Genomic DNA, 15,986 nt, shown 5'->3' with positions numbered 1-15,986 from the left:
TTTCCACTGAGTACACTTGACCTTTTCTTTAATAGAAATACCCTTCCCTTGCTTATTCAGTCTCAAAAATTTGATTTTTTAGAGTTCTTTTTTCCATTGACATTTTATACCCTGTACAAAAGGGGAAAGAATAGCTTCCAATAGATTAGGGAGTTAGAAATTCACATGGGGGCATTGAACCCTGTTGAGTAGCTAAGGAATATATTAGCATTTCTGTTTCTGTTTTTGTTTTGTTTTGTTTTTGTTACTCTGTATGTCATCTCTGGCTGTTTATCTCTGTTTTTGTAACTCAGCAGAACTAGAAGACAGTAAAGAGTAATGTGGACTGGCAGAGTGGCTCAAGTGGTAGAGCGCCTGTCTAGCAAGCACGAGGCCCCAAATTCAAGCCCCAGTACTACAAAAAAGAAAGAAAGAAAAACAAAAAAAGAATCACATGCTTCTCTATGGCCAGGTTTCTATTCTGGGAGAAATACTAGTTCTGGGCACTTAATATTTGCTCATTCTTTTCTAAAGTGATTGAATCGCAGGTAAAAATCTGACTTTAATTTAAATTGCTTGTATAAATATCAGATCTTCATCCAAATAGAATTTCATCTGGCAGAGAGCAGGTAGAACATCTATCTTAACAAGTGTGAGGCCCTGAGTTCAAACACCAGTACTGCCAAAACAAAAGAAAGGAGAGTGTTAAATTTCCAGGACCAGGAATTTTTAGTTTGCCACAGGCAGGCATAAGGGATCTGGTAAGGGCTGGCAGCATGGCTCAAGTGGTAAAGCGCTTGCCTAGCATGAGTGAGGCCCTGAGTTCAAACTCTAGTAACACAAAAAATGAATAGATAGATAGGTGAATAAATAAAAGGTATAGTAGATCATGAAATATTATGGTACAGATTTATTTTATATTTATTTACTGATTCACCTTTAGTGTCTTGGTTGTTGGAGAATTCTATGGAAATAGATGCAGCCCTTATGTAATTAGGATGATGGTGTCCACTAGATGTCAGGGAGAACTCTTCCTACCACCACCTTGTTACACCAGTTGGAGACCCCCTTCCATATTCTAGTAGTTGCAGAGAGCTTTAAACTTAATACAGATGACTTACATCATCTCCGGGTTTCCTCTCGAGATTCATTTCTATTGCATGCAACTCAGTCTGTAGTTTAAGGAACATATTCAGTATTTCTTTGCAATACAAATATTGGAAAGGATCAACCAACTGATGCTGCATGTGGTATAATTGTTAAGTACTGAAATTCAGACAAATCTTCAACTGAATTAATATGTGAAAATTGTATAACATAGAATTAAATCCAGATAATCTGTAACTAGTCATGACATTTGAGACACTGGACTGTGTAACTTGTCCAGTCAAGCTATATAGGTGCAGTACCTCCATGGGGAAGGATTCAGCTTAAACAGTCATTATATCTTCTAGGAGCTGGCTTCTTTTAGAACTCCAAGTTACCTTGGGGAGCTGTGATTCTGAACAGATTGGGAAATTGGGTATTCCAAAACTGCCCTATGGAATGAAAAACAAATTTGGGTCACTGTTAACTAGAGTTTTCATGAGGTCTTCAGAGTGATCAAGGGAAGTATGTTAGTTTACAGCCACACTATTTATAATCTGTATAAAGTTGTGTGTTTGTGGTAGGGTGGTGGGCGGTTCATGGTACTCATGAGCAAAGCATTATGCTAGATAGAAGTAGATATTAGTTAAACACTTTGACTTCAAAGAATGTATCTAGTAGAGGAGTAATATACCTATACAAATAAGTGTTACATGAACCCTGGTAGTTGTGCCAAAATGCAGCATTAGCAGAGCTAAGGATAACAAAAGACAATGCACTGATTTCTTACTGAGTCATTCTTGAGAGAGGCTTCATATAGACAGTGATATCTGAACTGAACTGAAGTAGAATTTTAACCATCAAAAGCAAATGAATTCAAGCCAGACGCCCATGGCTCACACCTCTAATCCTAGCTACTTGCGAGGCTGAAATTGGGAGGATTGCAGTTCGAGAACAGCCCAGGAAAGTAGTTTGTGAGATTCCATCTCCAAAATAATCAGAGCAATTTGGGCTGGAGGTGTGACTAAGCCAGTACAGTACCTGCTTTGCAAGTACGCCCTAAGTTCAAACCCTAGGTACACACACACACACACACACACACACAAGCAAGTGAATTCAAGGCATAGAAAGAGACGTGAAGGTATGAGACATCTGAGGAAATATTTCAGTGTGAATGGAAAATATACATATGTGTATATTAGAAAAGGAAAGGACTGGAGACATGACTCAAGTAGTAGAACTGCCTAGCAAGCATGAAACCCTGAGTTCAAACCCTAGTACCACCACCAACAAATAGGTAGGTAGGTAGATAGGTAAGTAGATAGGTAGGTAGGTAGGTAGGTAGATAGATAAATAGATAGGTAAAAGAAAATAAGATAAGTGGGTTAAAGGCAGATTGTGATGGGCCCATGAGTACCTTGTGATAGAATTATTCTAAAGGGTTGTATATTATGTAAGGGAAATAAGTCTGTCATACTTAATTGTCTTAGTGCAATTTGCTTGGACTGCATAGAAGTTGTAATAGACATAAAGAGGAGCCTGACTTTTTCCTGATAATGTACCCCAAAGGTGGAAAGCAGCATGTGCAAGAAAATAAAGTCACCCCAGATCTGGAGGTTTGGTCTTTCCCTTACATTGTTTTATCGAAGTAAAATTGGGTTATTAAAAAATTTCAGAATAGAAGGTTGGTGATAAGGATATGTAAATACTTGCTATTTTTCCCCCAAGTACCTAATTATCCTTTCTTTATGATGATGTTGGATGTGCTTTATGGGCAGAATGTAGTAGGAATCTTAAGGTTAATGCCTCTTCCCACCTTTTTTTTTTTTTCTTTCCTAGTAAGTGGTGAGCATCCTTTTTTTCCCTAGGAAGCATTAGAAGGGTTAAGCTGAGGTCCCTGGAAACAATATGCTTGAATTCAATCCTAGGCCCACTACCTACCACCTGTTTCACTTTAGAGACCTTACTTCACATCTATAAAATGGGAGTTACAATATAACACTTATCTTAATGGCTGTCCTAAGAATTAGATAAGCCAAACCAGATAAAATACATAGAACAGTGGCTGTGGGAGGAAGGGAGAAAGCACCATAAGTGCTAAAATTACTTTTTTCCGTTTTTAAGAAAACACCAAAAATACCACAAAAAAGCAAACAAATAATGGCTGTCACTTAGTGAATGCTCAGTAAATGCTAGCCATCATCATCATTATCACTACTACTTCAAGGTGAGCCTAGTCCCTTTGTATTATACCATTGTGTGCATATCTGTTTGGAGTTTTTTTAGTATCTTATTTATGTATTTATTTTTAATATTAATTAATTTAGGTGGGACTGGGGTTTGGGCTGCCGGCTTACAAAGCAAGGAATCTACCACTTGAGCCACACCTCTAGTCCATTTTGTTCTGATTATTTTGGAGATGCGGTCTCCTGAACTGTTTGACTAGACAGGCTTCAAATCTCAATCCTCCTGATCTCTGCCTCCCAAGTAGCTAGTATTACAGGTGTGAGCCACTGGCACTTAATTTGTTTGTTTTTGGACATTACTGGGGTTTGAACTCAGGGCTTTGCACTTGTTAGGCGAGCACTCTACTACCTAAGCCTTGCTTCCAGCCCTTTTTGCTCTGGTTATTTTGGAGATTGTGTCTTGCTTTTTGCCCAGGCAGGCCTGTACTGTGATCCTCCGTTTTATACTTCCCCCTTTTGTGGAGATGGATGACAGGTGCTGATCCCAACACCCAGTTCTTTACCCCCACTCCCCAGTTGAGATGAATTCTCAAAATTTTTTGCCTCTGCTGGCCTGGAACCTCAGTCCTCCTAATCTCAGCTTCTCACATAGCTTGGGATAGCAGGCACATGCCTCCCTTATTTCCATATCTTGTTTGTGGAGCTGAAGTGAACATTGAGATAAAGGTATGGTATCTCTTTGAAAGACTGATTTCATTTCCTTTGACCATACACACCCAGAAGTAGGAGTATATGTTAGTTCTACTTTCTAAGCTTTTGAGGAACCTCCATTCTGTTTTCCATGTGGTTACAGTCCCATCAGCAATATAGAAGGGTTCTATTTTCTTACAACCTCACCACAACTTATCTTTTCTTTTTGATAATAGCCATTGTCACAAAATAAACCAGTCCAGGTCCTTACCCAGATTCACAGAGTCAGAATCCTTGGAGTGGGTCCAGGCACATGTATTTTAATTATTGTTGTGAATTACTACTCAAATCCTGATAGTACATCTTGTTCAGAATCCCTTTGACATCAGTAATTTTTAAAATAAAGTAGTATCTATTAGGTTGTATAGCCCTCAAAACTTACTAAAAGTTAAAAGCTACAGTTATTAGTTTAAGTACAGCTTACTTTGGTTCATAATGATTGGTACACAGTAGTCTCCTTGAGTACTGATGTTCGTATTTATTTAACCAAAGGAGAGCCCTACACATGGTAGAGCATCTGCTTTGCAAGTACAGAGCTGTGTGTTCAAACCCCAGTCCCACCAAAAAAGGGGGGACCACTAAATTTTGAGATTTTTAAGAAAGGAAGTTGTGTATTCAGGCTCTCTTCTTGCCTTAAATAGAGCAGAAAGAATTCTGCTTGCTTTACAAGACTCCAGGAAATTTAATCATGTTGATGGATCACTTTCTGAGCCTTTCCTAAATAAAATAATGGATTTTGGTGAAACACTCTTGATTTCTGTAGAGTATCTAGTGTATGGAAGGACTGGGTAATAGTTGTTGAGGACCAGGAATGTAGCTCAGTATTAGTGTGTTAGCCTAGTATGTTCAAGTTCCTGGGCTCAGTGCCCAGCACAGAAAGAGAGAGAGAGAGGGAGGGAGGGAAGGAAGGGAAGAAAGGAAGGAGTACATACATACATACAAAAAATTGTGGTTGTGCTCTGTTCCTCAAGTCCTCTTTAAGGCACAGAAATGTTAAGCATGACAAAATTGCTGCAAACCACAGAAATGTCAACTTAATGATCCTCAGTGGTCCTCAGACATAGGAATGCACTATAGAGAGTTGAGAGATGAATGGGAATGGTTTTGCCATTTGTAAATCATACCTAGGCTGTAGAACTCAGCAAGCAGACGGTTTTTGATTAACCAGGTTTCAGCTGCTGAGTTTGAAAAGAATATATTCAGCAAAGCCATTAAGTTAGAACAGTCTTTTGGTGTGGAGATTGGTAAGTGCAAATAGTTTTTGTGATAAGTTCTGTAATTTTCTTTTGGTTTTTTTGTTTGTTTGTTTGTTTCTAGTATTTAGAAACAGAATCTCCCTATATAGTTCGTGCTGTCTTCAAACTTGCTAGGCAGGTCAGGCTGTCCTCAAACTCATGATCCTCCTGCTTTTGCCTCCTAAATGCTGGGATTACAAGCATGCGCCACACACTGGCTATAATAATTTTTCAAAAGGCCTATGAATATTATCAAATCATTTATTGTTAGAGTTTTTTTATTTTAACAATATAGAATTGACTGTATATTAAAACATTAAATGTTCCTGGGCATTGGTGGCTCACACCTGTAATCCTTGCTACTCAGGACTCAGAGATCAGGATGATCATGGTTCAAAGCCCATCTGGGCAAATAGTTCTGTGAGATCCTGTCCCAAAACGCTTCACAAAAAAGGGCTGGTGGAGTGGCTCAAGGTGAAGGCCCTGAGTTGAAGCCCCAGTACCACAAAAAAAAAAAAAAAAAAAAAAAAAAAAAAAAAAAAAAATCCATTAAATGTATTATAATCACATGAACAACTAAGAATGGAAGTGGGCACAGTTCTTGCAGTTAACAAAAGATATTAAGAATTTCTTTGATTATATACTGTTTTTCTAAACAGTTTGGAATTTTAGAAAGATGTCTAGAAAAGCCAGAATTTGTGAGTAAAAGATATACTGTATTGCTTTTTTAGCCTAGTCTTTATCTTTTAGGTGTTTTCTATAACATGAGAAGGTAGACACTCCTCTGTTCAGCTTTTAACAGATTTTTTTTCCTGTGCATTTACTTATTACCCTGAAGCTATTTAATGAAATAGAATCTTAACTCATCTAAATCCCACTACTCCTTTGGGTGATAGAGCTAACGCTTGAAGCAGTAAGATTCACTTCCATTGACTCAGTGAGAGGCTCTCTGTAATCAGGCTTGGTTTGACTGTGGTCTAGCATTAATAGCCCTTGTATTCTGATTTTGAGATATAATTCTATGAACAGCAAGATTTATAAGAAAATTCCTTCATCAGTGCTTTCATGCAATTAGAAGTTCTGATTCAAAAGGCAGGAGTGCCTATGCAACAAGCCTTCTCTTGTTAAAATGTAGATCTATGGAATGGTTGCCTGGCTGCAAGCTGATTTGGCATAGCCTAGTTATCTTGTTCTGGATTGCAGCATTTCATGACTGGATAAGCTGCCAAGGTATACTGAGCTTCCAAAGACAAACATCATGCCCACCATTTCTCACCTTCTGAAATCCTTCTCATCCACACACCCCCTACTCTTGCCCAATCCCCTCATAGGGTTACAACCACTCCAGTGACCTTGGGCTATACTTTCAAGTAGTCTCAAAAGCTTACTTTGAACATTTTCTGCCTCTCATTGGTTATCAAAGGAAGCACATTGAGACAGAAAGTAATAGTAAACAAACAAACAAAAACTGAAAAACATACTGAAGATGTGTGTCTCCATGAGCTTGTTTACTTTGTTGACCAGCAACATCTCACAAGTACCCCTCACCCAAGAGGGGTACTTGCTTTAAGAATAGGCTGCCACACACATTGCACCAGCAAATGTTACAAGAGCTACATATAAGACTATTACAATAAAAGAACACTGGAGCACTGGACGTGGTGGTACACCAGCTGACCGGTGGAATCTCAACATTCAAGAGAGAAGGAGGCAAGTTCAAAGCCAGCCTGGGCTGCTTAACCCTATCTCAAAAAAAAAAAAAAAAAAAAAAAAACCTAAAAACATTAGAGCATAGAAAACTAAAATACAAACATTTCACAAATGTAGAAATAATTACTCTTTTTCAGTAGAAAAAGTTATTTTAAACCCAAATGCAGTTGTCCCTTCTATCTGTGGTAAATACATTTCCAACCTCCTGGATACCTAAGACTAATGATAAGATAGGAAAATCTTAACAATATACTGTAATAAAAGTTAAACTTACGAATTTATTCTTTTAATTTTTCATTTAATTTTTCATATAGTGGTATACTGTGTGTAAATGAAAGCAAGAAATGTGAAAACTGAATAAGGAGGGAATATTTTAACTCTTAATGATTTTTATGTTTTTGTTTGTTTTTGTTGTTTTTTTGACAAAACAGTTTTCATTATATAGCCCAGGCTGGCCTGGAACTCATACACCCCAGGCTGGCCTCTCACTTTCCATTGTCTTACCTGTACCTTCTGAGTAGCTGGATTATCGGCATGTACCACCACATCTGGTTTCATGATGTTTTTTTTTTTTTTTTAATTAAACATCCAGTTGTATTGACCTTTTGACATTAGTTTCTCTTCAGTGGACTTTTTGTAGTGTAATCAGATAACAAAAGGAAATCAAAACTAATTTGGCAGTGAAACTTTGTTGTTTTGGAAGTACTGAGGTTTGGACTCAGGTTTTGTGCTTGCTAGACATGCAGTCTACCACTTGAGGCATGCCCCTAGCAATCAGTGTTTATTTGGATTTCATCTGTAAGAGGAATTACAACTTTTAAGAATGGAGAAGAAACCTTAAGAGATGCAATGGAGCTGGGTGCCAGTGGCTCACACCTGTAATCCTAGCTACTTAGGAGGCAGAGAGCAGGAGGATTGAGACTGGAAGCCAGCCCAAGCAAATAGTTTGTGAGACCCTATCTCGAAAAAAAACCCTTCACGGAAATGGGCTGATGGAGTGGCTCAAGGTGTAGGCCTTGAGTTCAACACCCCAGCACCACAAAAAAAAAAATAAATAAATAAATAAATAAATAAAATATGCGGGGATCACCGGTTTCTGGGTCCCCCTGCATTCTCCAATATGCAGTCTTTCTCTTCTCTTTTCTCCAACTAAACTCTCTGCAAATAAAATCTTTCCAACCTCTGCAAAAAAAAAAAAACAGTGAAGAGACTGTCTACCCATTCTTGCATCTTCCCTTGTGCTACTGGAGTTTGAACTCAGGGCCTCATGCTTGCTAGGCAGGCACTCTACTTAAGCCGCGCCCCATAGCCATTCCGTTCTTAATTGTAATTCCTCGTAGAGATGATGCCAAGAACATTCTCTGTTGGGGAAAATGACTTTGTCTTTCATTTCACTCTTGATGCTGAGACTATAAATTCAAGGACTTTGGTTAGCAAGGATTCGCCCGAGGTGGCAGGCGGAGTATCACGTTAGAGCAAATGTTAATTGCTGAAGGAAAGCAATGTATTCGTAACTGAAAAGCATCTGGCTAGTGACTGAAAACCCATTTTGATTTGGGAGTTTTATTTTGACAGTTTCCAACTTCCCAGAGGGAGGAGCTTTTCATAATACCTGAAGAAATCTACAAGAATAAGATTAGGTTCTAGCTGAAACAGAATGCAGATCGCCCTTGATTTTCAGGGACTGGTGGTAAAATGATTTACAAATTAAGTTCTATCTGTTTGGGGATTAACTTTCCGCCCATTCTGAACATAAAGACTTGAACCCTAAAATGGATGAGGTAGAATGCTAGTAGATGCTTGTGAGAATTAGAATACAATAATTTGCATCCAATTTATTATGTCCTTTTGTCTTGGTTGGCAGGAATATATGGTTTACAGGAAGCATACCTACATGAGACTTGATGGCTCATCCAAGATCTCAGAGAGACGTGACATGGTTGCTGATTTTCAGACCAGGTAACAACAATGGGAAACAACAGATCTATGTGTTGGAGAAAGTATATCTTTTAATTTTTGTGTTTTAAATATACTTTGTACTACATTAGTGCCTATTTCTTGAGCAATTTGAGTGCAAGAGCCTCTGTGGATAATAAGTTTAAAAGTGTATATTCCTAATATTAACAGTAGTCATATTTGAGTGTTAACTTGAGTTGATTTTTATGTTGTTTTTGCATTTCATTTTCTCTAAGTTTAAAAAAAAGCCTTCTTCTTGCTTTCTTCTAGCATTGTGGCAGTACAGTGCTCTGTGCCAAATTGCAGTAATGTGCAATCTATTCAGCTGTGGCTCTCGTCAACAGTACCTCTCCCACCTGCTAACAAGCCTATGAAATTTCAAATGCTGCCTCCTGTGCTGGTGGCTTACACAGCCTAATTATCCTGAGTGCTGATTCTCCTCATAGTAAGCAGAGTCTGGTTACTACTCTCTCCAGAGAGAAAACCACACTCTGTGTGATATGGCTGCTGAACCCTATCCTTCATTTTCTTTCTTGACCTGGAAAATTGAGGAATAAAGTAGATCTTAATGTCTATTTATCACAATGGTGTTGACTGTCTGGACTTTCATTATATGGTTTGTTAATTTGTATTTAAGGTTTTAATTCTTGGAAAGAAAATTAAGCACAGAGCCGTTTTATATATTAATTTTAATTTCTTTCATTTCAGTTTTGTTTTGTTGTTGTTTTGTTTTGTTTGAGACAAGGTCTTACTATGTAGCCCAAGCTGGCCACCGACTCAATCCTGCCTTAGCTTCCCAAATTCTGGGATTATAAAAACAACCCACAATGCCCAGATAATTTCAGTTCTAAAACATTGTTAACTCAGATATAAAATAGTTTAACCTAAAACACATCCATAGTTAACATAGAATTCCTTCTGTTTGAGAATTTTTGCTTATGTGCTATCCTTTATGATGGAGCACAGATAAGATGATATCTACTGATGATTTTTTATGTGTTTGTTCATTTGTTTTTTCAGTGCTGGGGATTAAACCCAGGACCTTGCACATACTAAGCAAGCATTCTACCCCTCACATTCTATGAGCCACATTTCCAGCCCATATCCTGATATTTTGGTTTATAGAATATACCCAGTTAAGCCAAAACACCTAATTTACAACTGTACGCCAGAGGCCAGGGATGATATAAGTCAGTGGTAGAGGGCTTACCTAACATGCATGAGGCTCTGGGTTCCTTCCCCCCAGCAATGCAAAAAGGGCGGTGGGGGCGGGGAATGTACATCAAAATGCTAGGTGGTTGTGTGGCCAATGGAGGGGAACATCCACTTTTGAACCTATTTCACTTTATTACCTTGAAGCAGCTGTGGAAATAGCCTGTCCTTGTCTCTTTCTTAGCAGAAGCTATCAACAGATTCTAAAATTTGAAACATGTATCAGCATAGCAGTGTCTCATAGCTTTACCACACTGCTATGGTAAAAAAAAGATGAAAAAGCTTACCAGGTGATGTTTACCTTTTCTGGATTCTGAAATGAGTGAAGTGTATTTTATCATGTCTTTGCCTACTCCAGCCAAAGAGCTGTAATTGACAAGAATCTTAGGTACAAGATCTACAGTGTTCACTAGGATGCTCGTATTTTCTCCAGCCATGCTAGCACATCTGTGATGTGTACATGTTGCTGTGGGGTAGCATGCCTTGTGTGTTAGGAGAAAAGCCGTTAAGTAATAGGTATTTTACCCTCCCTCCCTCTTTCCATTCCTTCCTTCCTTCCTTTCTTTATTTTGTAGTCTAAGCTGGACTGAAACTTGCTAGGAGGCCCAGTATGGCCTGCACCTCATGATCTGGGTGAAGGAGTATAAGCATTTAAGACTATGCAGATTGTTAGATTGCTTTCTAGAAAAGTGTTACTAATTTAAACACCAACCAGAACTGAGAATTGTAAGTTGACTTCTGGTGATTGGATTAAGTTGTTGAGTGACAGCTATTTTTCTAGCTGACCACATTTCAGAAAACCGTTACATAAAGCCCAGGGCTCATTATATTTTACAGTAACCTTTTAGTGGAAAACATCAGTGCATGTGTCAACTTGTGAAGAAGAGTTACCTGGGTAGTGCCAGTAATTTTGAAGGGCTTAGCTCTAAAAGTACTATTAAATAGTACTAGATATACTTGGTAAAAATCTGATTTATACAGCTTTTACTAGGAAACCTTACTTGAGTCTCCAATCCCTCCAGCTGAGGATTACTTGGGTGCAGTGAGTTGATTTGGAGTCAATCTGTAGATAGCCATCATTTTCATCCTGCATCTCAGATTAGAAGAAGAGGAAGTCAGTAAGGAACACTACCTTCCTCATTGGGTCTAAATTTTAAAGTTGAGATTGTGGCTAAGAAATCATCTGCTTCTCGTGTATGTTCTCTGAACTGTGACTGTTCTGGCCAGAAGCTTATCCGCTGACCCCTCCACATAGGGAACAGCTATCAGCTTGTAAATTTGAGTGACTACAGTACCCAGTTATAGAGCAGATTGATGTTTTGTATTGTTTTGGTAGTACTGGGTTTTGAACTTAGAGCCTCACACTTCCTCGGCAGGTACTCTGCCACTGGAGCCGCATCTCTTTTTGCTTTAGTTATTTTTTAGTAAGGAGCTCCCATTTTTTGGTTAGGTTGGCCTCAGATCCTGATTCTCCTACCTCCAGCCTCCTGCATAGCTGAAATCAGGTGTGCACCATCACATCCAGCATTTTTTTTGTTTTGTTTTGTTTTGGTAGGGTCTTGTGTTTCTGCCCAGAGCCAACCTCAGATGGTGATCCTCACTCCCTATACTTCCCCGTAGCTGAGTTTGCAGACATGAACCACCATGCATGGTTTATTTGTTGAGATGGGGTCTCACTAACTTTTTGTCCAGGTTGGCCTTGAACCTTCATCCTCCCAATCTCTGCCTCCTGAGTAGCTGCACACCCAGCTTATTGATTGAGATGGGACCTTGCTAACTTTTTGCCTGGGCTGGCCTCAAACGACAGTCCTCCCAATCCTGACTCCTGAGTATCTGGTGTTACAGACATGAGTCCCACACCTGCCTGAGGCAGTTGTTTTTCAAAACAAAATAAGAACGTGCCTTGCCAGTATTTTCATTATTATCAATGAAAAGTCATCAAAAGAAAAAAGTTGACATTTCAACTGGAAAGCCCTGTGGCTCAAAGGTCAGCCAGAATAAATAAGACTCCTATAAAAAGCCATTTACATTCCCTTCCTACAAGATTTATTTATGAGGGATCCTTCCAGGAAAAAGTCTGACTGGGACTGAAGGCTGTTTTGCCAGGATGTCCTGACTGGGCAACATTCAGAACATGTGACCAGGGCATGGTCCTGGAAGCATTCACAGGTCCTTACGCTGTGGTGTGCCTTGGCCTTTGTTTCTCTTTCTCCTACTCCATGACCTTTAATGGATTCCTACACCTCACCCCCATTATCCAATCACTCGGGGTGACCCTTTGGAAAACATGAGAAAAAGTAACTAGTGTGGGTGAGAGTACAGTAGAGCTTCAATATCTTCTTTCATTCTGGTTATTTTTCACTTTTTTACTTCAGTCTGTTCATGCCTAGAACAGTTTGGGTGCTTTGGCACAGAAGGGCCTCAGTATATCATTAAAGAAGAGTAAGATCTATGCATGTCTTTTCTATGTGGCTTCATAGGCTCTTTCAAAGACCCCGACAACCCCCCAGAAGTCTGATGTCTGAGGCCTATTCAGTCTGATGTCTGAAAAGATTCCTTTTCAGCCCCTAGAGGGCACCCAAAGCACCCTGTTGTCTTGTGGGATTTTGTTTTCTGTTTAATCAGAGTGCTCAAGACACTTAAATCCATTATCAATACTAGGTTTATTAAGTAGAAAGGAACTTCTCAGCAGGTTGATTCTTTTTTTTGTTGATAGCAGTATAATCCAGGATGGAAACTGATTGATTATAAAAACCCAAGATTTCTGTGATTCCCTATTTTTCATGACAATATGATAAAATCACATTGAGTGCAACCAAACTGTGGCTATATACCATGCATCGCATCAGGAGGCGTCTGTTGAGTACATAATGGTATCCAAAAGAAGCATTTTCTACTATTATATTTCTGAGTTTTTGTATTAATTTATTTTTACCTACATTGCTTTCATTAGTGTTTATATATAGTTCCTATTCAAGTAGTTACCACACATCTGGGGACTAAATTTTCCAGTTTTCCAACTATGGGAAATGGCCTTTCTGTCTCTACATTTTCTTTTATTGTACTTCCCAGCTGCCTTCCATCTCTCTCCCTGTCCCATACCTGTTTCCCTCACTGCACTCCTACCCTGTCCTCAGATGGTGGGAATTTGGGAATTACTGAAACAGTGCTAGCCATTGGGTGACTCCATCAGGTCTCGCACAGATGTTAGAGCAAAGCCTCTAACCTGCTGCCTCTATACTCACCAAAGTAGAAGCAGAAGATTTATGGGGCCAGAGCAATCTCAGTGTCAGTAATCTCAGTGCCTGTGATCCTAGCTGCTCAGGAGGCAGAGATCAGAAGGATCTGGGGTTTGAAGCCAGCCCAGGCAAATAGTTCACAAGAAAATCTTATTAGGGTTAAATATTCTTCTGTGGATCTGAGAGTTTCCATTTACATCAACTCCTATGTGTGGGAAAACATTTTTGTAAACTAGTAGTTACATTTCACCTTTTTGGTTTGCTCTATGTAATTTAATTAAAAAAGATGACATTGTATAAATTAAGTAAAATTGTGAAATAGTAATCTTTCTGATAAAAGTCAAGTATAAAAAAGAAAGTGATGATAAAGCAAAATTCAATAAACTAATAGAACTTCCTGAAGTATAAAACTTTTTAAATCACAACTTGGAAGGGGCATCCAGACTTACCTGTTTCTGCCTCTAGGAAAGTTATGTTTAATTGAATGAAGATAATGGGCAGATTACTACAAGGACCTACCAAGCTTAGTGGTTATTAACCAGGATGCTTATTTCAAAATAGTTCTTCACTGATAACTCACGTTTGATGTTGATGTGGGATCAGTCACTTCACCTGTATTTGTAGCATCCTGACTTTATAGTCTAGGTATCAGACTTTTAGCAGTCAGGTGACTTTACCAAGGAAGAATAGCCTAAAGGGATGAGAGCATTCTGATACTAGTTCATTTCTAATTTTACTGAAACCCACAGAGTAAAATTCATTTTATACTATCGTGCGTAAAACTTAACAAAATGATTCTTATCCTTGGTACATTTAGAATGTTTTCTAATGTACTCTATTTCTGTAATTAATTTATTTCTTTAATATAATCTAGACCTGGCTTGGGCTTTGCCTATTCCTAGAAAATACAGTATTCAGTAAATTTTGTTGCCTGAGTGGTAGAAGTCATGATCAGGATCTTAGCCCCTGACTTGAGATCATTTTTCAGGGACTCTTAAAGTGAGTGCTTTGAAACAAGTTGGTTCACAAGCTATTGCAATTCATGAGTCCTTGGGAAAACCCCAGGAAATACTGATTGTTTGGCCCTTCTGTACGAAATAGGAATGATTTGACTTGTTAAAAATATGATTAATGCTAGACAGAGGTCTCCTTCCATGGTCTCAATTTTCTATTATATTGGCTGCGCTTATACTTACATTGTGCTTGTATTGCCTGTCAGTTAGATACTGGTGGGCAGCGAAAGTTCATCTGCAGATGGGAAGAAGACTTCCATCATTTGCTTTCACAAAGCCTGGGACCATCAAAACACTTTCTAGCCCCATACTCTCTATTCTGTATTCAGAGAGCCCTCTTTTTTGCCACATTTTGTTTTTCCTTTTTAGCTTTTCCTCTTACATGTCTTTCCCTTTTCTTCAGGAATGACATCTTTGTGTTCCTGTTAAGCACCCGAGCTGGAGGACTGGGTATCAATCTAACGGCTGCAGATACAGTGAGTAATGAGCACAACGTACTTGATATGCAGGTTTTCGCCATAAGTAGGGTATTTGTGGAGCATTTTAACCTTCCTTTTGGACTTTTCTATCCCTTCTCTCTCCCTCTCACTTTTTGTTGCAGTTGAACTCAGGGCCTTGTGCTTGCTATGCATGCACACTTATCACTTGAACCACTCTGCCAGCCTTATCCCTTTCTCTTTGAATAAGTTTGTTGCACATTAATTCACCAAATGTTTACTGAATGCCTACTATGTGTCTGCTTCTGTTCTAGACATTTGGGATACATCAATGAAAATAAACATACTGAAAAACCATGCGATCCAATTAGATTTGTTTTAAGAGCTATAACTGAGCAAATCAGAAATGATTGTTTCATTACTATTATACATTATTTCATTATTGTAAAAACTCAGATCTTTGTATTCTAAACTTAAAAAGAGGGGTAAACAGCAATGAAATTGATAGCTTAAAAATAAATTATAGCCAGGTACCAGTGGCTCACACCTGTAATACTAGCTACTTGTTGGACTGAGATCAGGAGGATCGAAGTTTGAGGGCAGCCCAGACAAATAGTTGTGAGATCCCATCTCCCAAATAACCAGAGCAAATGGACTAGAGTTCTGACTCAAGCAGTAGAGCACCTGCTTTGCAAGCATGAAACCCTGAATTCAAACCCCTGTCCCACCAAAAATAAATAATTAAATAAAAAAGATATTCCAGCAAATTATCTATCTTCTCATACACAGTCTCCTTTCAAAACTACTTCAGTCTCTGAAAAGAAGAAAGGAACTTTCCTTTTTTTTTTTTTTTTTTTTTGTCGGCATTGGGGCTCAATTGAACTGAGTACCTGCCTAGCCAGCATTCTATCACATGAGCCATTCCTCAGCCCAAGAGCTTTCCTTTTTAATCTCAGAATTATATCTGGTATTCAAATATACTTCATAACAATTTTAGTATCTTGAGATGCATAAATGCAAAATTGTTTTCTAGACATCGTAACTCTAAAAATGGGACTTAATGTGGCTATTGTGGTTTCTCTCTGTGAAATACAGAGGATCCCCACAAGCATAAGGAACATGCACATTCATGAAGGTCAAGATGAAGAGGCTGGAGGCGTGCCTCAGGCAGTAGAGTGCCTGT

General features: G+C 38.7%; 1 protein-coding gene across 2 annotated transcripts in view; it reads left to right on the top strand.

Moving 5' to 3' along the window:
• Ino80 (INO80 complex ATPase subunit) overlaps positions 1–15,986 on the top strand; it is a 112,066-nt gene that overhangs the window by 78,349 nt on the left and 17,731 nt on the right. For both annotated transcript variants that reach the window (XM_020176189.2, XM_020176182.2), the window contains exons 28-29: positions 8,811–8,905; positions 14,770–14,842. In XM_020176189.2, coding sequence (XP_020031778.1) covers positions 8,811–8,905; positions 14,770–14,842 — 168 coding nt within the window. The remainder of the gene's footprint in view (positions 1–8,810; positions 8,906–14,769; positions 14,843–15,986) is intronic.

Source organism: Castor canadensis, chromosome 2 (assembly GCF_047511655.1).
Source record: "Castor canadensis chromosome 2, mCasCan1.hap1v2, whole genome shotgun sequence".
NCBI lineage: Eukaryota > Metazoa > Chordata > Mammalia > Rodentia > Castoridae > Castor > Castor canadensis.
The sequence above is the reverse complement of the archived record's forward strand: the minus strand, read 5'-3'. Positions and strand labels throughout refer to the sequence as shown.